Below are 24,759 nucleotides of genomic sequence, written 5' to 3' on the forward strand. Positions count from 1 at the left end.
AAAAAAAAAAAAAAATAAAATAAGACACATTAATAAAGCCTTCTATGTGATCAAGTATTTAATCAAGGATATATTTGAAAAACAAGGTCAAATAAATCTTCTTTTAAAACAATATACCATATTGCACTGAGGTTTTAAAAATTTAATTTTCCTTCTTTGTCCTTTGTAAAAAAGGTATCTGCAGGGCTCAATCCATCCTTTCAGTAGCCCATCTAAAATTCAACCATTCACTCACTCAGCAAAAACACAGTCAACACCATGAACCATTATAACTTGGTGCTGGGAATAAAATCCTAAGAAACTGAAATTCTTAGGATTCAGCAAACTACATGTAATCAAAATACTATTTGTTTACTAAAAGATGTATCAAAAGAGGTAGTTCTCAAATCCAAGATTTTTGGACAACGATCTCTCTTTAGCGAATACCTTGTTCTATACTGCCGCTTCTCACTGGCACTTGTGGGAGCTGTCTGCCCCTCCGGCTGCTGAAGGAAGTGTCCGCGGGAGGAGAGTGGGATGGACTTCCTTGTCTGTGTGTCCTGTGGACAAACCACAAAGGGGGGAAATGAAACGATAAAATCCCAAGAAGGCCTGACAAAAACCTTTTCCTTCTTCCTGTCACTATCAGTACAGCATAAAATCCCTAACTAGGCCTTTGGAAGGAAACTCAAATACTTTGTATGATATGTGTAAAAGTATTACAAAAAGGGGCTAAAAGAGGAAGGGCAGTGTGTCACACAGTTCTGCATAATAAATTCCCGACCTGAGCAGAATCGAACTCACGTCTTTTCATGAACTTTCCAAGAAACTGTGGCTTTCTGTTAGATTATCAATTTTCGGTGGTGCTGAGCCAAATATATCTAATCCCAGCCTCTGAATCTTCACAGCATGGGTACATAGTTAAGAAAGGCTGTTACCTAAACTGCTACTATTTAATCCACATTTTTACCGAGAATTACTTATAAGTGGTAAAAATAGTTATAGTTGCAGACATTTTATAAATCACCATTTACTTTATTTTAAAATAGAAAAATCTTGAAAAATATTTAAAAATAAATAACCTTGGACACATGTTATGAAATTACAAATAAAAATGTTAGAAGCAGACAGATATGTTACCACCATGCATGAGTAAGCTGACCTCCATTTGATGGCATTGAAACATACTTTCTTTTCACTAAAGACCTTTAAAACTAAGCTTTTACTAAGCACCTATAAAATGTGTTTTTTTTAATTTCTTATACTTTTTAAAGCAAATAGACATTTAATTCCACATAATTTCTTATAAAGAACTTTATAATCTTAAAAATATATATATATGAATATGCCACAAACAGATGGAAGGACATAACACAGCCAAATTTAATCATCAATGATAGCTAATTGGCAGAAACTAGAGAATACCACCAGCACAGTGGAGATAGATGCAAGTAAGAGAGGATGTGGGAGAGGTTCAAGTGCCACAAAGAGAGGACTAAAAGTCATGGCGTCATAATGAGTGAAAGCGTGGAGTGCTCAGGAAGGTACAACACCACACCAACACCCGGAGGCAGGACATGAATGCTGGGCTGGACACTGAATAGCGACCTGGTCAGAAGCGGAGAAGGTGGCGCCGACCCTCCGGGGGCAAGGTGGTGGGCAGAACACAGGGTTCTGACACTAGAGTGCTCACTCGACCGCGAGCGAGCGGGGTGCTTTCCCCTAAGGACTGGCTGATCAGTCGCTCTTGGGGCTGCGTATCCCCTTCTAGAAAGACATGGTGGGAGAACCCTAAAACATTAGGGTCAAAAAAGATCTTCAGTCAGCAGCAGGTTCACATGAGCTTTGACACCAACACATCTGTCCAAGGAAAACCTGGTTACTCTTACACGACAGTTATTTTTAAAACCCAGGAGGAAACCCATCGTGCAATGAAGGAAATGCAGTTCAATTCAAACTGGCAGGTTATTGCAAATATGCACGCCATGTGGTTTAGAAGGCTAGATTCCTTCACTGTAATAAAGTTCTTATAAGTTCCATAAGGGCAGAGACTTCTGTCTGTCTGTCTCTCTCTCCTCTCTCTCTCTCTCTCTCTCTCTCTTTTTTTTACTCAGCTGTATCACTAGGGCCTAGAACAGAGCTGAACAAGAGAAAGAGCTCATAAAGATACCCTATTTAAATGTCAGTATGATTAGAATAATGACCACAGGGATACTTCAAACACTTGTTTTTGAGAAGAAATATACACTGCAGAACTCTGTGTATATATTTTTACAATGTCTATGCCCACTTTTACTCTGCAATAGGAAAGTCTATACCAAGTAGCAATAGGAAGACATCTTCTGAGGTTAATTTAAAAAGTCTAACAAATTAAAATGACATGAGATGGAGAATGCTTCATCCCTAAACTGACTAAATGCAAAAGGCAGATATAGGGATATCATGTCCTTTAATATCTAAAAATATCTAAAAATATAGTTGTCCATAAACTGACAGTTATCTCAATATGAAATTCAAAATTATTATGAAGCCAATTTATGAGTTAAGGATTAATAATTAAAAACTGATATTTATATATACAGTAGTCTCTCCTTATCCACACTTTTGCTTTTCATGGTTTCAGTTACCCAGTCAACTGTGACCCAAAAATATTAAATGAAAAATTGCAGAAATAAATAATGATAAATTGTAAATTGCATGCCATTCTGAGTAGCACATGAAATCTCCTTCGGTGCCCACCCTATCTTACCCGGGATGTGAGTCATCCCTTTGCCCAGGGTATTTACAATGTAGGTATGTTACCTGCCTGTTAGTCACTTAGTAGCCACCTCAATTATCAAATCAGTTATCAGAGAGAGAGAGAGAGAGAGAGAGAGAGAGACACTACATTCACATAACTTTTATTACTGTGTATTGTTTTACCGTTCTGTTTTATTACTTATCATTGTTAATTCTTACTGTGCCTAATTTATAAATTAAACTTTATCATAGGTATGTATGTATAGGCAAAAACATAGTGTATATAGGGTCTGTACTATCTGAAGTTTCAGGCATCCACAGGGGGTCTTGGAAGGCATCCCCAGTAGATAAGTAAGGACTACTGTACAGCGTGGGGAAATAGTAGGTTTACAGCTGTTCATATAGAAAATAAAACAATAATTAATAACAATACAAGAATAAACTGTTTCCCACTCACAACTGTAAACTTACTTTTGCCCTACACTGTATTTATGCTTATTTAATACAGGTATGGTTTTTTGTCTTTTTCTTCATTTGCAGTATGTATCTTAAATTATATACCTGATTTGTATTATTTTTACAGTGACAGAAGCTTGTACTGTTTCAGGTTGATCATTTCTCACCAGATCTATTTATTTCTCTGACAGGAACTAAAAGTCTCTTAGTAACAAAACAGTCCCTGCCATCAGCCAAACTATAACCAATATGAAAGCACAGACCACAGGGGAGGCACAGAAAACCACTCTGCCTGCGGAAGAGAGAGCAGGGTGTCAGGGAGGCTGAATCACAGGCAGAGAAACTGAGGACAGCTAAATGCAGACCGTGAAGAGAGAAGAGCAAGGTTTTGGAGATTAGAGATAATGGCCCCAAGTACCGTTTGTTTTAGTCAAAAGGAAAGGAGACTTAATCAAGAAATCTGAGGTACAGGAGTGAAATCTCGAGAGAATCCAGGCTGTGGAGCCTTATCTTTTCAATGACATGGTATGTGCTAAGAATATAAGAATGAAAGAGATGAAGAACAACCATAATAGAGAATGGAACAGAAGAGAATGAGAGATAAGTAGAATGATAGTGACAACTTTTCTTTACTAAGCATCTAAATGAAGCCATCTACACATGCCAGGCACTGGGGCTATGTGTGTATACATGTATGTATGTTTGTGTGGCTGAATGTGTTGTATATATGTATATATGTATGCACACATACACCCATATGCATGTTCTTTGTTTGTATATCACAACAGCTCTGAGAAGTGTTATTATCCCTATTTTATGGATGGGAAAACTGAGGACCATAGAGTGACTTGCAAAAAGACAGAGAGAAACTGTGGTAAAGGCAAGATCCACACAGATCTATGGAGCTCCAACTTTTCTCCATTTTCTGCCTATTGAGGTAGAATATACTTCTATGAGGGGGAAAAAAGAAAGTTCACACCCCTGGGCATACTATTAATCTTGTCAGACAAATATAAATATGTGTCCAAGTATCAAATTTTTTAGTAAGATTTCATAGAATTGGCTTCTGAGAGTTTGAAGGAACAAAACATTGGAAATGGTATTGAGTGAACATCTAATCTGCTATATATGTCTATACATATCTCATATTTTTTAAACAAAAACATTGAGTCTTATGGAGAAAAATTCTAACTAAACCTCAGTGTGTGTGACTCTAGTCCACCATCCACAAATCCATATCCAACTACTGAGTTCAATCCATACCTACATTCTTCACCTAAGACTATTGTTTAAGACTTGAACTTAAGTAAAACACATTTCTCACCAAAACCTTAGGTGGCTAGTCAGACATGTCTGTTGCAGTAAGCGGACTTGCAATAAATTGTGTCTGTTGCAACTTAACAATATAGTTGTGTTTTTAAAAGACTTTTTAAAGGATGAACATGCATGTGCTATTTAAGGTCAAATCTTCAAAATGGTTCCTCCTATAATGGCCATGTCAGGCTTAAACAGCTCTTTCCAGTAGCATCGGAACAACATAAAACACACACTCAAGTAATTCTAAATACTAGTCCTGACGAAACATCTCTCCATTAGGATAAAGAGTATAGGCCCCACAAGAAGAGGCCACTAGCATAGGATGCAGGAATGGTGCTAGTAGTTCACTGGGTAGAATTCACATGAGGGTGAAAAGTCAGACTTTTACTGAGGCATTTCCCCAAAGAATCTTAAGCACTGTTTGAAACGGCTAGGCACAAAAGTCAGAGGTCTGTTCTGCCTGTGTTCTATATGCAAATGATCAACATATCTTTCAAGATACTGTCTTACAAGGCTGTTCCTCATAAGGCCCATTTTATTTAGGCCAACAAAGGACCTCCAAAATTATAATCCTTACTCAGCAAATTGTTCTAGAAGCTAAGGCATGACTGTGTGGTATGACTCCTTTGGGGAAGTCATTAATTCCCAAAGGCAAAAAATCAGCATACCCAGCATTCATACTGTGACCTCAATTCACCTATAGTTAGATGTCAACTCAAAGTATCTTCTAATGAAATAAAATGAGAACAAACTTTGAAGATCCAAAACAATTCTTCTTTTGTTAGCTAGCTATTCAAAAATTCACTTCAAAACTAGGTATGCAATTTACACTCCACTAAAAATCAATAAGGAGCTGTTATTATAATCAAACAAATTTACACACCTGAAAGGTTTGGGTTTTCTTTATTAAAACCTACAGGCAACCCCCTGGCAATGGGCAAGGAGACACCTGATTGGTGGTGTTGCTCTTATATCAATCAGGGGCAAAGCAGATGTACAGTCCTTAGTTCATCCTAGCTTGATGCCTGTGTCGGTGGCCAGGGCTGTTTCATGCCTGAGGCACACACACAAAAACAAACAAACAAAAACCTACAGGCAAAGTAAAGGCAAGAGTAATATGAATATGGTCCTTAAGCAGCAAATATCTGAGATTGGGAGTCAGTTAAATCCTGCTATCCTCACTGAAGGGAGGATTTGTGTTCACAGATATTTTCAGTGCTGCAGAGAGAGAGGCCCAGATATGACTCATCTGGAGTTAAGCACCTTTAGTTGATCTAGAATCATCAAACATTTTGCAAAACAGTATCTTATTGTAAACAAAAAAAAACTTGTTCATTGATACATCCTAAATACATACAAAATAAATAAGCATGAATGAAATGAAAAGGATACATTGAGGAAATTTTTCAGTCTTGTCAAAATAATTGAAATTGTGTGAGCATGAGACAGCAAGGTTATAAATAATGGTTGAAGATTAAAAACTTAATAAGTTTAAGGTGTTTACAGTGCTAGTAAAGAGATTGCAGTTAGCTGAGTTGACACTAAAGAATATATAAATAGAAACATAATTAGTATTATTTCATCAATATCTAACTATCTACCTATCTATCTGATCCATCTAAAATACTAAAATTCTGTGCTGCTCTTCCTTGCTCAAAGTCCAATTCCTTTGTAAAACTGAATTCCAACTCAACACTTTTTTGAGTTTCCCAGATCCTTTCTCCATTCTAAGTTCTCTCAATAGTTAATATCCCCAAAAACCATTAGCCAGTAATTAATGCCATCTCCCCTTCCCATCTCCCTTGATGTGACTAATACCCACTCACGTTTCTGACCCCAGCCCAGAGGTAAATATCCTCTGGAAAACCTTCCTTTTTCCCTGCTCACTATTTTACTCCATAAACTTAGCACAATAGTTTGGCACATGTTTTTTAGTTGACTGAATGTGTTACACCGATTCTATCTCAACCAAAACTATTTTAACAGCCTCACTGGTGTCTTGCATCTACCTTCAGAACTTTCAATCTGCCTTCCAAAATGCTGTCAAAATGATCAAACTTAAAATGAATCATGTACCTCCAGGTTGAAAGCACATCCATTAATGGATCATGGAATAAAACAGAAAGTAAAACTCTGTAGCATGGCCCACAAGGGCATCCATAACATAATCTTTAAGGATTTCTCCAGTTTTATTTTCAGACATCTTTCCCATCTCCTGTATCCTATTCTCCCTTCCCAAATGGGTATGGTTTCCTCAAACTTAAGAGGATATTTCAGCCTTAGTCAGTTTGGCTCAGTGGATAGAGCGTTGGCCTGCAGACTGAAGGGTTCCAGGTTTGATTCTGGTCAAGGGCACATGCCTGAGTTGTGGGCTCGATCCCCAGTAGGGGATGTCCAAGAGGCAGCCAATCAATGATTCTCTCTCATCATTGATGTTTCTATTTCTCCCTTCCTCTCTGAAATCAGTAAATATATATAGATATAGATATAGATATAGATATAGATATGGATATTTCAAGCCTCAGTGCTTTCTCATATTGTTCCCTTCTCATGCAATATTCTACTCTTCACATCTACTTTTATATATCTGGATTTAACTAAAGTGACACCTGTTTATAAAATATTTCCTAACACATCAGCACCCCACTCTTTTCCCTGTGTTCTCACTGTAAATAGTGCATATTTTTATGATACTTGAATATGCTTATTCATTCACATCTATCTCACCCTCCATATTTTCAATAATAGTTGGATGAATAAATATGCTAATTGGATTTTTGGTGTTTCTTACAACTATGTAAAATGTGAACAAATACCTTGCACTCAAAATATTCAAAAAATTTGCAGAATTAGAGGAATTACACAAATGAAAGATCAACAATCCTTATAATTTCTAAGTTAACTCAACAAATATCTTTGGTTGTAATATACAAGTATAATCTTAGATTATCCATTTGTAGGAAACCAATTTTTAAAAGGCATTATTCAGGTAAATAACAGATACTCAAAAAAAATTTGCATATTTAGGTACTATATTCATTGTTAACATTTCAATAATCTCAGAAACAAAATATGAATGTCCTAATATGTATACGGAAATAAGTATGCATTTAATTCTCTTTAAAAATCAGAATAATCACTAAAATTTATACATGAGATTTTCATTGATCCCTAAGATATAAGGGCTGCCTGCAAGTCACTCTTGTTGTTGTTTTTTTGATGACACTATTCCCATAGGTGATTTATTTACACGAATGTCTTTAACTATCAACATCTTTGTATAAGAGCTGACTGATCATATAAAATCCGAGTGAAGGCACCCTGAATGTATTAGTAAAACAGAAGATGGCTGCACAGCACGACACCGAGCCTACCTTTCTGCATCAGAAGCAATGCCTTTCCTAGTCTGTTTTTGGATGCTAGATCTTTCAGATTTTCTGGAGTGCCTGTGGAATGAAGTGTTAAAGAAATACAAAATATATGATGAATAAAGCTGAGGTAATATCATACAATGATAAAAGCAACAGGCATGAAAAATGGCAACCATCTTACCTAATGGTTTTGTCAGTCAGTACTTTTTAAAATAAAACAAAAACCCGAACTTGTGCTGTGTGGAAGACACAAATTGTCCAACAGGAGACAACAAGCTGACATTCCGTCAGTCTAGATGGGCAAGTCAACAGTAATGACTTAACAGGGACTCCTGCTGAGCAACTGTGCCTCTCCTAATGAGTAAACAAATCCAATGGTGGATGCAGTGATGACAGATGTGATGACAGCAATGGTTAAGTGCTAAAAGACCACAAAGGGGTGAAGTGACTTCATTTTACAAGTTGAAACTTGGTGTTGCAAAGATGTTTCCTTTGTTTTTTTTTTTCTCCCACAGAATTATGAAGAGAAGAAAATGCTAAGTGAAATGTCTGACATAAGTAAGAGTATTTTAAATTAACTATTAAAATGATCATAAAGATGCCTTTGCAATTATATATAACTTTTTTTGAAATTATATAGCATTTTAAAAAGCCAATCACATCACAAATCAAAGAACTAATAATGTTCCCAATTTACTCTAAGACCCAAAAGTACATGTGTACACTGAACATCTGGGACTCCAAATGCATTTTCCCAAAGAAATAATGTTTATATTATAAAGCTTATCTCCCTAAGGCAGCTTACATATGCCTACTTAACCTAAAATGTGTCTGGACTGCAATATATTTGAAATAAATATAAAATATCATGGTGAAGAAACTCATACAAAAAAAAAGAAAAAAGAAACCATTAAATAAAAGTGTATTTTTTCTCAATCATTGATTGCCTATGATTTATGCTTATTTTTCTTTCCCAATATTCCTTCCTTTCAAAAATGTTAAGGAGGCAACTGCTTGTCTTTTTTAAAGATATAATTGACATATAACATTATATTAGCTTAGGTGTACATGATTTGATATTTGCATATATTGCAAAATGATCACCACAATAGGTCCAGTCAACATCCATCAACACACAAAGTTACAATTTTTTTCCTGTGAAGAGAACTTTTAAGATCTACTCTCTTCCCTTTACTCTGCTTAGTTATTAATGCCAGATATCCTTAGTGTTAAATATATATTATGCCAAACCCTGTTAGGCACTAAGGACACATATCAAAGTACGAAGTCTGCCTTCACAGGGTGCAGAGACCTCTGGGCCTGCTCATTTCTTCCAACTGGCATTTTATTGGTAGAAGGCAAATAAGCAACAACAACAAAACCCCTCAAACTAGTAATCTATATAGTCTGTTCGGAGATGAAACATGCTAAAGCAACAAAAAGTGAACCAGGGCCAGAAGTGTCAGAAATGTGTGTGGGAAGTGAGTGGGGGCAGCTGCAAATCACAACTTTACTAGTAAGTAGGGTGTTCAGGGAAGGACTCACTGAGTTGGCGGCATTTTTAACAAAGACATAAGGTGAGGGAGTTAGCCATGTATATATCCAGGGAAAACATGTCCCAGGCAAAGGTAGCATCGAGTACACAGGCCCAAAGTCAGTTGTGTGCCTGGTATGTTCAAGCCACAGTAAGGGGACCAGAAAGGAAAGTGTTAAAAGAGGAGCATCAGATGACAATAGTCTGGGGTGTGGGGAGCTAGGGATGTAGAGAATCTGGTAGCCTTTGTACAAACTTTCTACCATTGCCCAACAAAACACTTACAGGCATATTTTAGAACTTGTCTGCTTTTCCTCCTACCCCTAGTAATTTCTATGAATCTTTCTAGACTCAGTGGGAGTTTACTTCCTCTGTTAAACTCCTAACTCTTCCTCTTCTCATCTCCTAAAACTTAATTATTTATATGTTAGATTGATCATCACAGGAATTGATGATGCTGATGGCAACGATGATGATGGCTCTAATATCTAACACTTGCTGCATGTTAGCATGATCAGTGTACCTGTATTGTCTCCTCTAATCACACCAATCCAGCCAGACAGGTACTACTCTTTTATCCTTTTTCTTTAAAGAATAGGAGATTGAGGCTGAGAGAGGTTAAATAATTTGCTCTAACCCACATAGCTATTACATGTCAAACCATGAAATGTATTGGGTCCGTAATAATACTATCAGTGAGCACAATGCATCTGTGGCATAAACAACACTGGAACATAGTAACTAAAAGCTTTGATGCTGGGTCAGACTATCTCAGTTAAATCTCAGTGCTATCTCTGTCTAGAAGGGTAATTTTAGTCAAGTTACTTAAACCTCTCTATTACTGTTTTCTCCTACTGCAAAGTGACAATATTAATACTACCACCTCACAGGTTTGCTAATTTTAAACGTATCAATATTATGTGGTATTTGTATTTCAGTAATGATAGTTTCATACTATGATGTAGAACAAGGATTTGTGGTAGTGATAGCACTGCTTAGAACAGCAAGGAGTAAGTGCTTTAAACATATTATTAAATCAGAGTCAATGCTTCATAACTGGGTGATAAATATTCATACAGAAGTTCATACATCTAACTTTTTAATTGTTTTCGTTTTTAACATTCTTGTGAAGGATGTCCTTTTTTAAAAATCTTCAAATGCCACAGAAACTTACTTTATTGAATATTCTTCTAAAATTTTCTACAAAGGATATGTCTTTATAATTCTTCTAACCACTTGGAAGAATCCTCAAATTGAGTGAAAATGATATACACTTAATTGTGATAATTCAGTAAAAAGTGAGAATAGAGAAAAAAAATTAAAATTTCTAATGCATTTTCTACCCCAAATCCTAAGTTATAGCTGAGAATATATTGTATGCTTGAAACACAGCTCTTTCTAGAGATAAATAAAAGCTTGTGCTATGTAAATGAGGAAAGGTTAGAAAAAAATCAACCTATATTTATGTATTATAGTATTGAAACTATTAATCATGTAATCATAAAATACATCACAGTGAAATAAACTACCTCCTACCTTAAACTAGTCCAAGTTCCTTGTGGTTAGGAACTGTGTCTGGTTATTATTGTAACATCAATACCGAGCACATAGTAGCTTTTTAACAACTATTTGTTGAGTGGATGGTTAAAAACAGTAATATTTTGAGTACTATAAGTTAAAATAAGTTAAAAACAAACTAACTAGGGCTATAAAACTCAGTTTACATAAAATAAATTTAGAAATAAAACTTTGCATTGTTTACTGTGCTTCAGTGTATTATAAAATACCATAAATAAGAACTGCTCTCTGGTTACTGCCTTATGAATAATGAAGTGTCGGCCATTATTACTGGACCAATGTATGTTTCTCATGATTCAACAAGGAACGCAGAATCAATTTTAGAGTCTAACTAATGTCTCGATTAGACTTCAGCGAGTCCCTCTACAAGTATACAGAAGAGAAAACTAAGCCCTAGAAAGTTTAAGTGACTACTCAAGGTAATTAGTTGGTAAGGACACTACCATCATATCCCCATGTTCTTAGGTTCTCTGCCCACTCTACCATCCAGTGACTTTGAATTATTTAATGTTTACTGAAGGAATCCCTGAACAGAAGTGAATGAAACAGAGTTATACTGTTTCCATCATATTTTCTTACTTTGAGTTTTATCATGCTTTTGTCCTATTAAAATTTTTTATCATTTAATATCATTTATCTTTTTTATCATTCACGATATTTAATTTTGAATGTATTAAAATACATTTTTTCTGACTTGCTACTCACAAATTGTGGTTTATCCAAAGCCACAAGTACACTGACATTTTATTATGATTCATAAGTAGTTATGTACATACAGATTGACAGAAGTTACTACTCATATATTAAAATAATGTCATTTACAAAGAGATACTTTGTCATTGGAATGATATTCTTAAGTCTCAACATTTTTAATAACAAAGCTGCAAGAAAATTTTCACTACATTTTTAAAGCCAGAACATTACCTGAGGCTACAAATTTCTATTTTTTTCTCATTATTATTGTAAATATCTTATAACTTTAAGAAATTATTCCTATATTTAGATAAAAATACTTCCCTGATAATTCAAAACAAATTTATTGAACCACTTCAGAAGACATCAAGATTGGTTACTGGTGAAATTCAATTATTGAGGAATTACAAATTGTGAGTGTCTGCATATGATGAGAAGTAAGAGGTCAACTAAATGCTTTCCAACTTACTAGAAAACTCTCTTAAGCAAAAGTTTACTTTTAAAAATTATCTATTATTTTCAAAATTGTCAATAATGGCCCCAATCCAGGATATCCAAAGACTGATTATATGAGTTGTCACTGATTTTAGAATATTTTTCAGCTACCCAGGACAAAAGTCATCTTATCTATATTCACTATCTTTGAATATGATGCCATGTTCACTTCATGTGCAAAATGGTAGAAACTTCTGAATGAGTAAATAAACTGATAAGAGGTGAAATGCAAGTGTTAAGTTTTGCCAAGTGGTTGACATAGTTAACCTCATAATTTAGCATTTGTTGATGAAATAATTTCTTATTTTTATGGTCATATGAATTCTATAATAAAAACTTATTGCAAATAATTTTCTGTTCCCTACAGTAACAAATAATAATATCAAGGTATTTGAAATATACTTTTGGTTGAACAAAGAATTTCTTCACAAAAAAGTCATAATAAAAGTGTAAGGAATATATTCATAATTATGTATTAGTAAGAATTTCCTTTATAATCTTATCTAAAAGGGATATTGCTGAACCTAAAATCTATCCTTAAAGTTATATATGCAATCTATGAAATAAATAACATGATTCATAATTCATATGTCTTTAAGTGATAACTAATTTTCATGTATATAAGAACTAAAAACTATTATTTGCATTTCCATTTTGCTCAAACAAGGCCCACATAAACTTACATTTATGTTCATTACAAAAACTATCATATTTAATTGTCCTGTACTCAAACAGTGATTATATAAGATTAACTCCTCTGACTCACTTGTTTCAGAATAATTGAAAGGCTTCCCAGAATTGCTTTTTTAAAAATGAAATTTTAAGTTCCTTGATGGCCAGGACCTTGGCATTTATAAACACTGTTGGGGCTTTAGCCATTAGAATAGTGCACACAGTAGAGGCATGTTACGTATTTGTTCAATGAGTGAGTAGCAATGTGGATATAAATTTTTATTTGATTTATACCATTATTTTATATTCTTATTTGAAAGACTTTAAACTTGTAATACTTTTAGATGAAAGATTTCACTAATTTTTCTAGTCCCAGAAATTTTATCCTATAAATCAGATAGCAGCAGAAGAAATAAGTTTTAAATCCAAAATATATAAATATAAACAATAGTAAGAAATGATAAAATATCTCGAAAGCCTTCATAAAATAGCAGTTTGTGATCTTTTCCAACATTTGTAAAATGACTTATTAATTTGTTCTGACAGTGTTTAATGTTTCTTTCAAGTTGAAGTCCTGAAGATATATGGACTATGGATACAGAAAATAAATGATATTACTCTTAAATAAGGTCACAATTACTCTGCTCTATACACACATACTTAAAAAAAAGAAACCAGTACACTGGCATGACTAGTTATTCTATTTCTGAGATACGATATATACTATCCACTTAATAAAAATCACCAATGTGTTAACTGAATTTCTGCTTACACCAAAAGAGAAGCATCCAAAACACCCAATAACCCTTTGTGACTTGGTCAGGAAAGATACTTAAAGATAAGAACTATATTAAAATATAACAAGCACCATAAAACAAGAGAACTGAGTTAACTACAATTGACGATAACAAACCAATAAAAAATATATATTGCAGCACTTCTGATATGTCAGGATTAAGTGGATTCAAAGCACGGATGCTATTTTTAAAAAAACTACTTTGTGGACTGACCCTAGCCCTTGCAGTATTTGGTGTAAAAACACAATATTATATATAAGAACGAGGTGTTTCACTCTAAATCAGATATTTTTAAATATACCCCAAAGCCTGTATTTTATTAACAACAAGCTTATGTAGTAACAAAACAAGACAACTGAGACTACACCATCAACCAATATAACAAAGAATAGGTCCGGACAGATTTTTAACATATTTTAAAGCACCTGAGAATTTTTATTTATTTACATGTAAACAAAACAATAGTTAATATGTTTTTAGAAATCAAAAACTACGAAATAAATGTTCATCCTTAAAACAGAACTCTTCCACTGGAATCAACTTTGTGTGTTTGCACACTGCCATTCATTTCAGGGCATGCTACCCTCATTGCACTAATTCTGAGGTGCTTTATTAAAGCTGGATGCATTTATTAATGGAATCACAGCTCATCTGGCTCTTGCCCCTGAAAGGAAGCATGTCATAACCAACATTGCTCTTGGTTATCCTTCACTTTGTGGCCTACGAGCCTTTTGAAGCCACTTGTCTGTGAGGAGGAGTTGACTAGTACCTGTCATTCTCCGGAGAAGCATGCTGGATTTGAATCCTGGGACTAGGAGGTCGTCTCCTATCTAGGGAGGGGGACCATCTACCCCTGTTTGCCCAATGAACAAGACAGGAAAAAACAGGACATTTAGTAACTCCTAAAATAAAAGAACATATGGAACAGTAGGACTGGAAAAGCACCCCAAAAAGGCAAAGTGTAGATTCTTTGCTCCATAATTTATTCTTCACCTTTACAAACCTTGGAAAGACAAATTGCAATATAATATTATAAGAAAATAAGATCTGAAAACTTTTAAGTGAATAAAAAAAACAATTTATTTGTGAAGGTATTTGAAATCTATTGAATGTAATTTTGTCCTTTTAAAATGTACTTGTGTTTTTATACCTATCTATACACACATACATATGCATGTAACTTTAAATTTTAAAATGATGCACCTTTAAGTATCTGCCTTATGTTTGAATAATAAGCCACCCGTGCCTATTTGATACTAGGCCTTGAGATTACTGGATCAAGTGGCAAAGGTGAGGTGTATAGATTTAATACAAAGTAGAAACAGTTTAAGTGGAAGAAATCAAAATGTTCTCTAGTGTGTAATCAATGGCACGAAGAAATCCTTTGTGTGGATGCTAGCAGTGAAGTCTTAACAAGTTTTCTTGGGGGAAACTTCAGTACTAATTATTGAAATTTAAAAATTATGAAATTTAAAAATTACTGATGAATAAAAATGAGAAATACAGATAGGCACCATCCTAAAATAGCATTACCTTTAATAAAAAGTGTAATCTTTACTTGCAAAAGTAGTTCTCCATTGGTTAAACAGCATTTATAATAATACACTTTTTTGTGATTAGCATATAGACAAGTATTTGAAACTTGGTTCATTCCTTTGTTAAACTATTTTGATATTCTGCCTGTGTATAACCACAAATTAGAAGCCACTGGTCAAAAACTTAAAAGTGGCAATCAGGGACTGAACAGGCCAGATTTGGAAAATTTTGTATATCAGATATAAACACGTGGAACAGGATAATTTCTCCGTATATTGGCTTCCTCATATGAAACAAAGGATAACGAAATGATCTTTAAGGACGCATCTAGCTGTAAGATTTTTTAATTATCCAAAGTAGACTAGCCCTAATGTTTCAAAAAGAAATCCAGCCTTTTCTTTTTTTTATAACTTGGCTAATTGGGTGTATTAGACAATTTGGACAAAGTCAGCAAAGGGCTGCTAACATGTGATCAGGATATCTGAGATCAGCAGGTATTTAATTCAGAAAGCCCCTTGGAAGCCTGTGCCTAATCCATCAGCTCTAGGTAGACAGACTCGGCCTGAATCAAGCAGGGCTTTGAGGAAGCTGTGAAGCAAATAAAGATATTAAACAGCAGAATTTGGACAGAAGGGAAAACTGTGTTGCATGCATTCTTAAATGTGTTATATGTTTGTAACATTAAAAACATTTGACATTAATTTTAAATTACATAATTATTTAAATAATTGGTCAATCCAATATGAATGCTTTAAAATGTATCTTTTTACTTTACTGGCTTTTCTTCTCCAAATACAAAAAAGAAAAATATTTCTCAAATAAGTGAAAACAATTACAACTGTAGTGTTTCTACACTGCTGTATTCAGTTGTGTTAAAACTTATGGTATTATTGAAAACACAAAAATAGAGTTATGTATTTTTGTAAAGTAATAATGAATATTAATTCAACAGGATTATGAATAACCTTGCTTCCTGAGGCAAAATTCCAGTCCCTGTGTTGTTTTTTTCGAACACAAAAGTAAAGAAAAATGCTGTAATTATTGAACATGCAGTGAAAGCTATGAAGGAAAAAGGTGTACACTTAGAAACAAGCAATTGTGAATGCAAGCCAGTAACAGGTAATTTTTAAAAGAAATATTTAGCATACTTCATGTATATTTGTACACTCAAAGTCCTTCTGAATATGCTGATAGGTAGTACCAATATAAGAACTGCCTTTGCTTCTCCCTTATATATTTTATATCAAGGGAGTTGAATCAATTTATACCTAATTTCCCCCCAAATAATAGATATTACATACATTTTAGTATCTTACATTTGTGAGCTGCAAATAGGCTAGAATGTTTTATATGCTTTTAAAATATATGCAACTTCCTTATCCTTTCCTTCTGTCACACTAAAGAAAAGGACCAAAATCAAAATCTTTGTCCCCTGTAATTGAGCCATACACACAGCTTCAAACATGGCAGGCTATGTTGTAGTTATTAATCATGAAGTTGAACTAAACCACCTCTTCTCGATTTCTCTTTCCCAAACAGCTTGCCTATAAATTACATTATTAGTACTTTAATATCAGGCATTCTAAATTCATTAATTCATGAACATCTACCTTGTTGGGAGCCCATCCTTTTCACTGGACCCAAAATAAAAAAAGGTTACCTTGATGTCTATGGGACTGAATTAAAAGGCTGTGAGCTCCTTGCATAAGGCACTATAGTGTTGTGTTGTGCTTTGTTTTAAGAGGTACATTAATTATGCATAGCACAGAATATGTAATCAATAAGTATTTATAAATATTTAAGTAGATAATAAGGAGATAAGGCTCTAGGTTTTGTGGTAATACAGGTAAGAAATAATGAAAACCCTAAGAAATAAATAGTAGATAGGGGCCCACTGATGAGATATAAAAGAATTAGAATTGACAGGCCTCGGTAAGCAATTAAATGGTTCTCATATTGTGGCTTTTCTTCCACCACTGATATACCTTAAAACAAATGTGTATGCATTTAAGTGTGTAGTTAATATACACACTTTCATATGTACACATCTTTCAACAGTGCATATATCTTGGCAGAACATGGCCAAGCAACTTCATTATCTAAAAGAGAAATTACATGGACATATGAATCAGTCATTTCATAAATAGCACAAACAAAATATTTGTGAACTATTATGATATTAGAAACCAAATCTGAACAAATGATTCCCATGATTCATTTTAGTCCAGGGGGAGGTATAGTGTTAATAAAGGTTTTATAAAATATTTGGTTATTTGACTTGCATTTGTGAAGAATGAGTGGAATTTTTAAGTGGCTAACAAAGGAAATGGGGCATTTTAATTTTAATGGAAATAAAACTAGTGAGACAAAAATTAATACAAATTATTAATAGAGCTTAGGAGGAAATTTAATAGGATCAAGAGTGACAGTGGAACTGGAGATGGGCTGTAATGTGATCTAAGTGAAGTTCTGTTTTGAGTATTTTCAAGGGAATTGGTAGACTTCAATGACTCGGATGCGAATGAGGGGCAGGAGAAGTATTTCCAGATTCTGTGGCTGGTGACAAGTCAAGACTATCAGATGTGAGAAAATTTTAGAAAGAGTTAACATTTTTCTACGAAAAAATTTAAGGGGAAATAAGGAATTTGATTTAAACTTTGGCATACACAGGGTCAGGCAACCCTTTATCAATTTAGGCCTAATACTCAGGGGGAAGGGCTGGCCTGGCCAATGGCAGTGGAGCATTATCTTCATATGCACTGCAGTGGAAACTTTTAATAGAAATATAACATCAAGGACAGAATTACTGGGGCAAAAGAGAAAAACTGAGGATGGAGCTAAAAAAATACATAACTTTATAAGATAGGAGAGGAGGAGATACTTGCAAAAGTAGACTGTTAAAACAGAGGCATACGAAAATCTGTAGAGGGTGCTTAATGAGAGGAGAGGTTCAAATGACAGGGTGGTAATGTAAAATGCTGCAAGATGCTGCTGGACAACTAAGAAGCAGATGTAATCTAGAGAGGAATTTCAGCACACTGGCTGAGGGGGAAGGGGCAGGAATCAGACTGCAGGATTACTGGGAGGTAAAAAAGGGGGGTAGTAAATATTAGACTACCCTTTGATGAGCCTTCAGTAAGGCTATGGTTTTTATGAAAAATCAAGGAAAAAATTAAATATCTGAGAAATGTAACTGTTCTCCAGTGACTCTAGAAATCAGTGTTCCTGAACACTTAAGCAGTGGTTTGTTTCAAAACCTGGGAAAGGTTAATACACACCAGTAACTTACTCCTTCCCAATCAGGGAAAAAGGGAGAATGAATAACCTCAGATAGACCTTGATAAAGATAAAAGGGAAGAATAGGGACCAGACTTGTAAACATGCAGTGTTATTTGCTAGTGAAAAGATAAAGTGTCTTTACTTATTGTAAGTCTTCAGTAGGATATAACTAGTCTTTCTAGATCTTTTATGGTAAATAAACTCAACATTTCTTGATTTATGGGTCATGACTGAATTGGGGAATGGAATAATCCACAGTAATTTTGTTATTTGTGTACTCAACAGAATATAAAATGGAGGCACTCAAAAATGGAAACAGTGCTTCTACATGCATTATTCAAAATGCATCTGTTAACCTGGGCCACACCAACCTAACAGGGGAGCAAAGGTGGATCTGAAGGTTTTGGACTCCTTCAGAAAAAGAATATGCCAACTGTGCCTGGTGTCCCTTCACTTTGAATCATTAGTGAAGTATGCTGTTGGGCATTAAGTCTGATTTGACAATTTCATCCTTTGTATTAACACAAAACTTCATTTGTTTTCAAAGTTAGTGAGGACTTCAAAAAGAGTATTAAGTTGGTATAACAGTGTATAAATATTCATCAAAATGGCTTAAAGTCAGATCAGCAAAGTGTTTAACTTAATAGTTCACAAGGTTATGGAAATACGTTATTTTAAGAATATGAAATTAGGTTTTAAACATATTTTCTCTAACATTTTATCCACTATGCATATATTAGACATTGACATAAGAAACTTTCTGTTCAATCAGAGAAATTAAGTAACCTGGAGAACCCTCTAGCAGTGGTTCTCAACCTCTGGCCCTTTAAATACAGTTCCTCATGTTGTGAACCAACCATAAAATTATTTTCGTTGCTACTTCATAACTGTAACGTTGCTACTGTTATGCATCGTAATGTAAATATCTGATATGCAGGATGGTCTTAGGCGACCCCTGTGAAAGGGTCGTTCGACCGCCAAAGGGGTCGCGACCCACAGGTTGAGAACCACTGCTCTAAGGCTTAGAGTCTAAGCCTCCCTGTTCATACTCTCTGCTCATCCTGTCTGGGAACTTTAGGTACATTTTCCAAAGAGAAAAATGTCACCACTGTTGATACTATTATGTACTGCTTCAAATCTGCTTATAGGTGTGGGCACAAAAGGGCACTTGAGGTCCATATCCTTCAAACCAATAAGCATCTATAACTTCTATGATTTTCTTTATGAAAACATCTCACTTTATTTCCTTCTTGGCAACAAAGTAACCCAAATAAATTAAAAATCATTGATAATATCACTCCCTGCCCCCTTTCATTTTTTAATAACAAATTTATTTTTATTTGATGTATAGAATGAATACAGGTTTTCAATCACAAATTTTGTTTTTCTACCAAGTGTAAGTATTCTCACTTAGACTTCATGATGACTTGACCTTCATGATGACCTGACCATGTTAACAAGGGCCAGATTAATTTTCTACAGGTTGAGCTGTTTCAAGGGTATTATCTGAGAGACTGATTTGTGAACTCTGTGGCTTCAGTGTCACAAGGAAACACATGCCAGATAATCTTCAGTACGAAAACAGACTTGTGCTGTCCAATATGGCAGCCACAAACTACATGTGGCTATTGTAAAAAAAAAAAAAAAAGAAATGCAAAATATCTCATGAATGGTGTTTAATTGAGTGCATGTTAAAATTATAATATTTCAGATATACTGGGTTAATTGAAGCATTAAAATAATTTAATTTTAAATAATCTCAATAAGGCAATTAGAGAATTTTAAACTACACATGTGGTTTGTATTATATTTCTATTAGATAACACTGACATAGATGGTATCAAAAATGTTAGAGTGGTGTTATAGTCAGAAGAGTCCACTGACTTAAGCTATTTATGCCCTTGTTTAGTACTAAACATATAACTTCTAAGAACTAAAAAATTTTTTCCTCACTACTATTGTATTTATTTTTGGAGTTAATCTGTAACAAAATAAAATAAAATACTATTTATTGTGCTTTTTGAAGAGTCAGTATATAGTTATTTCAACTAAAATTCTACTACAAATGTAAAAAAATACAAAATATAGTTAATTTTATTTTTCATATTACAAATTTTACAAATATAAAGAATACAAAATAAACGGATTTTTAGTGGAATCTTACGAGGACACTAAAAAATGAGTATGTAACTTGTACCTATCATTCCATTGTATAAATAAACATATGATAAATACGTGAATAGAATAAGACCAGTTATATTGCTAAAGAAAAGCTTTAAGCAGTCTCTGAAGAAGAAGGGTGTTACATTAGCATGACTAAATATTTTTCTGCAAGATTTGTAGACTTAGTATGCAAATTTCCACTGGGTAACTTCTAACTGAAAACAGGTAACAAGTATAACCAAGACTATCGATTATAACCAAGTTTACTGGAACAGAAAGTTCCATCATAATGGAAATATTAGCTGCTCACAATTAGGATGCAGTGTAACAATCACTGAATACATCTAATTTGAAATTAGAATAATTTACTAATCAATTAAAAGTTTTAAGCAAAATTGTGTGCTTACATATGCATACATATATTTTTTATGTATTTATTTTTTAAGAAATCAGGAAATCTATGGTAAACATACCATTTTTTGTTATTAAAATATAACTTAAGGCAAAACTTGTTCTACATCAAAGAGCAGATTGGCTAAAAAGTGAACATAGATGCACAGGGGAAGGATTCTATCTAAATAGGTTTCTTACTTTTAGGTTACAGAAGATTGTTGTTGAACCTATAAATACTATTTATCAGTTGGACTAATAGAAAAATGATCCTCCCCTTCAGATGACTCACTGGACCTTCTCACATTATCAGCATACTGAAGGCTCCCTGAGTCGTATGTAAATAAAACAACTAAACAGCAACAGAAGGGGAAAGCGGCAGCCAGAAGCAGCTCCAAATTACGCCACACCATTTGCAACGACATTCATGGAAATATGTGTATATGGGCTCTTGTGTTTATCCACATACACATATCTCTCCACAGACGTGTACAATACGGGAGGGAAACATGTAGACAATCAGCAAAGTGAACATGAATGAATAAACCTGCAAGACTCACATGAAACAAAACAAAGTGATTAGAGAAAAAAAATCACTAGTACAAATGATAGAAAATTAAGAAAGTCTTCATTTTATACCTTTCTCGTTCTGGTGAATGCAAACTAGTATCTGGTCTCAAGCAGTTGGTACTAGCACTCCTAGCCCTGTCAAGGGAGGGCTGCAGTTCACTAGTGCCAGTGCATTGCATCCAATGGTAGAAGAGAAAGACAAAGAAAACAAAGAAAGGAAGACCATGTTAGAGAGTAAAGCATAAAATAATGTCCCCTTTACATAAAATGTAGAATCACCATGATTCAGTTCACAAGGGTGTGAAAGAGCTGACAGGATGACGGTGCAAAATTTTGTTTAGAAAATGAAACTAAACAAAGATTATGCTTGAATTGCTTTGCATAATTTTTTAAAAAAGGGTCTCAGACTGAAAAATGAAACCAAATCACACCTGCTTATGAAAAAAAAAAACAAACACACACACACACAAAAACTGGATACAAAAAGCACTACAACAAAATGCCTAAAACTTCATTACCAAGAACAGATGCCACACCAAAACAAAATGAAGGACATCAGAGGAGAAAAATTTTACAACTCAGCTATTTTGGTTCACAACACTAGACAAGGGAAGTGGAAGGTAAGTCTTCCACATGTTCTTACCTAAACAATATTTCATCAGTAAATCTCAATACTTTTGTGTTAAAACAGAAACGATGAAGGGGAAAGTCCTGTCTAATCACTGATTTGGTTTGAGTATGTGCAGGCAGAACTGAGCTTCACAAATTAAAATCATCCAAAAATAAAATAATATGAAATTAATTGTTATAACTAAAATCAACAGGTAAAACAAGAAATAAATGACAAAGAAGAAAACTAGAATTCTGACATTTGAGTAGGACTTCATTTAGAGGAATCTAGAATTCATGTTTTATAATTAAAACTATTTTAGATACCCTTAATTGAATGTTTCTCTGTGTATAATTAATTTCAAGGAAAATGTTAATGCTTTATTAGAATGTAAATTTGCTGTCTTTAATAGGCAAAGGATTCGTTTGTAACTGGGACTCACTGTTATGGCTCTTACTGTAACTATCCCAGTGAGACCATTCTGTAATAAAGGCATCTTGGGTGGTAAGGTTTTATAATGCCTAACAAGATGTCTGGAACATGGCCACACAAACACGCAGGAAACAGAAAGATATATATGAAGCAAATTTTACTAGGATATGAAGAATGTAGGTTGCCTATAAAGCTACAAACATTGATGGATATATTGCTATTGATTTTTTTCTCAAAATAAGCAAAACACTTATTTGAAGGTAGGAATAGAATAATTAAAATATGGAATCATAGACATCTGTCTTCATAATTAAGATAACTCAAAATTATAATTTAATTCCTCTAATTTGAAAAAATCTGCTAACTATATGAATTATCAATATTTATACTTACTATGTAATTATTGATTTAATATTATACCTGCTTCCATGGAAGTAAACAACTAGTAGCTCAAAGTACTAGCCAAATAATTTATGTAAACTAGGAATTAAAATATGACTAAGAGTTAATATTCTAATAAGTCAATAACTGACCAACGTTTCAGGGATGAGGTTGATCATGGTACTCAATTAGGTTACGAAAGGAAATGGCAAAAGATCAAGAAGCTACTCTTGATCTTTTGTGAAGCAAGTTATTTCATTATAAGCTTCTAGATCTAAACCTGACCATAGGTATAATCTATAATTGGAAATTGGGTGAGATGGGCATTAGATGCAAATCAGAATATGAAATCTCATGCAGCAAAAAATGACCAAAACAAGGCCAAACTTTATCTGAATTACTTTAAAATCAATGAGGGCTTCTGAACTATCTATACCACCAAGAGCAAACTAGGTTGTTAATCGATTAATTTTTTGATAATTTAATAAATTGCTCACTGTGAAAGTCCATTTTGGCTTACATTAAGGTATGATAATAGAGAACGGAATAGCATTTGCTGAGCACATCATAACATCAAACACCCCACTGGTTTAGCCATGTGTATACTAATGGTTGAATCCAAGGAAAACTCTTAAAGCGTCAGTTTAAAAATATATTTGAGTACAATGTTTGAGCACAAACTGAAGACAAATTTTACTGTAACTAACAATTCTGTCTCTTTACAGACAATAGTCTTCAACTCCTAACCTTAGGCAGCTATCCTTAGTAACAGGATGCTATATAACTTCTAATCAATTGATTCAAAAGTCATTTTTTCAGGAACAGGGATCAGCATAGGATGGGACGATGAATGGAAAACAGCATACAATTTACAGTATGAAGGTATAAGTTACCGCCATGGCTTTGCCACTTATTGGTTGTTAACCTGGATAATTCAGGTCAAGTGGTTAAGCCTTTTTCTACGGGATGCTGTGAGAATTAAATGAGATCACAGGTATAAAGTATCTAGTACAGTCAGGCAGCCACAGTATTTTCTGCTCAGCATTACTTTCTGAGAATTTATTTTATGAAAAAGAGTTTGATGGTTAAGTGATGTAAGGAAAAATGGCTTAAACAATGAGAAATTTCTTTAGTACATGACTTTAATGTGCTGTGCATATTAAATCTCCAGGGAGGGGCTTTAATTTGCAATGTTTCCAAAATCTGTCTGAGTAAAACACTTTTATTAGTGGAACATCACACAGGACTAATTTCTCAGAACATATTTTTGGAAAAACGAATTTAGTAGAAAATGTTGAATAGACCTGTTTTTGAATTCTTGCTCTGTTCCTTATCAAATTAAACTTTCTTATCATCTTTCCTTATCTGTAAATGAGAATAATAATATCACATAGTTACTGTCAGGGAATTGAGATAAAGTACATTAAATACTTAACACTGTGCTTGATACTAAATAAAGGTTATTTTCCTTGTTTAGCAAGTCAGACATCCTCTCTTTATCAAGAAGGAAGTTGAAGCTCAGCAATTAAAAACTGTAAACAATCAACACGATCAATTTTTCTCAAAGTGCACATAAATCACAAAAATAGAAAAATTACACAAAAAAATAAAATAAAAATAAACTGGTAAAGGTTTTATGAACGGCAAACAAAATATAAACAATAGTAGATTGTTTAAAAGGAAATTTAAAAAGGCTAAAAGAAAAGGCAAACTTATAATCATGAAAACAGTAACAGTGCCATGCACAGTAGATCAGACCTCTTGTGA

General features: G+C 34.0%; 1 protein-coding gene and 1 pseudogene across 49 annotated transcripts in view; one reads left to right on the plus strand and one right to left on the minus strand.

Moving 5' to 3' along the window:
- The window catches only part of RIMS1 (regulating synaptic membrane exocytosis 1), a 413,878-nt gene that overhangs the window by 91,987 nt on the left and 297,132 nt on the right, over positions 1-24,759 (minus strand). For 12 of the 49 annotated variants that reach the window (XM_070418243.1, XM_070418247.1, XM_070418292.1 and 9 more), the window contains 5 exons: positions 21,639-21,728; positions 14,401-14,484; positions 7,866-7,937; positions 1,588-1,770; positions 427-539 (listed from right to left, as the gene is read on the minus strand). In XM_070418243.1, the coding sequence (XP_070274344.1) occupies positions 427-539; positions 1,588-1,770; positions 7,866-7,937; positions 14,401-14,484; positions 21,639-21,728 (542 nt within the window). The remainder of the gene's footprint in view (positions 1-426; positions 540-1,587; positions 1,771-7,865; positions 7,938-14,400; positions 14,485-21,638; positions 21,729-24,759) is intronic. The other 37 variants (XM_070418259.1, XM_070418257.1, XM_070418258.1 and 34 more) reach the window with 8 other exon arrangements.
- LOC139013391 (small nucleolar RNA SNORA48) lies at positions 5,414-5,558 on the plus strand (annotated as a pseudogene).

The sequence above is a fragment of the Myotis yumanensis genome, unplaced genomic scaffold (assembly GCF_028538775.1).
Source record: "Myotis yumanensis isolate MYYU_CA2020_CCGP unplaced genomic scaffold, mMyoYum1.0.hap1 SCAF_6, whole genome shotgun sequence".
Taxonomy (NCBI): Eukaryota; Metazoa; Chordata; class Mammalia; order Chiroptera; family Vespertilionidae; genus Myotis; species Myotis yumanensis.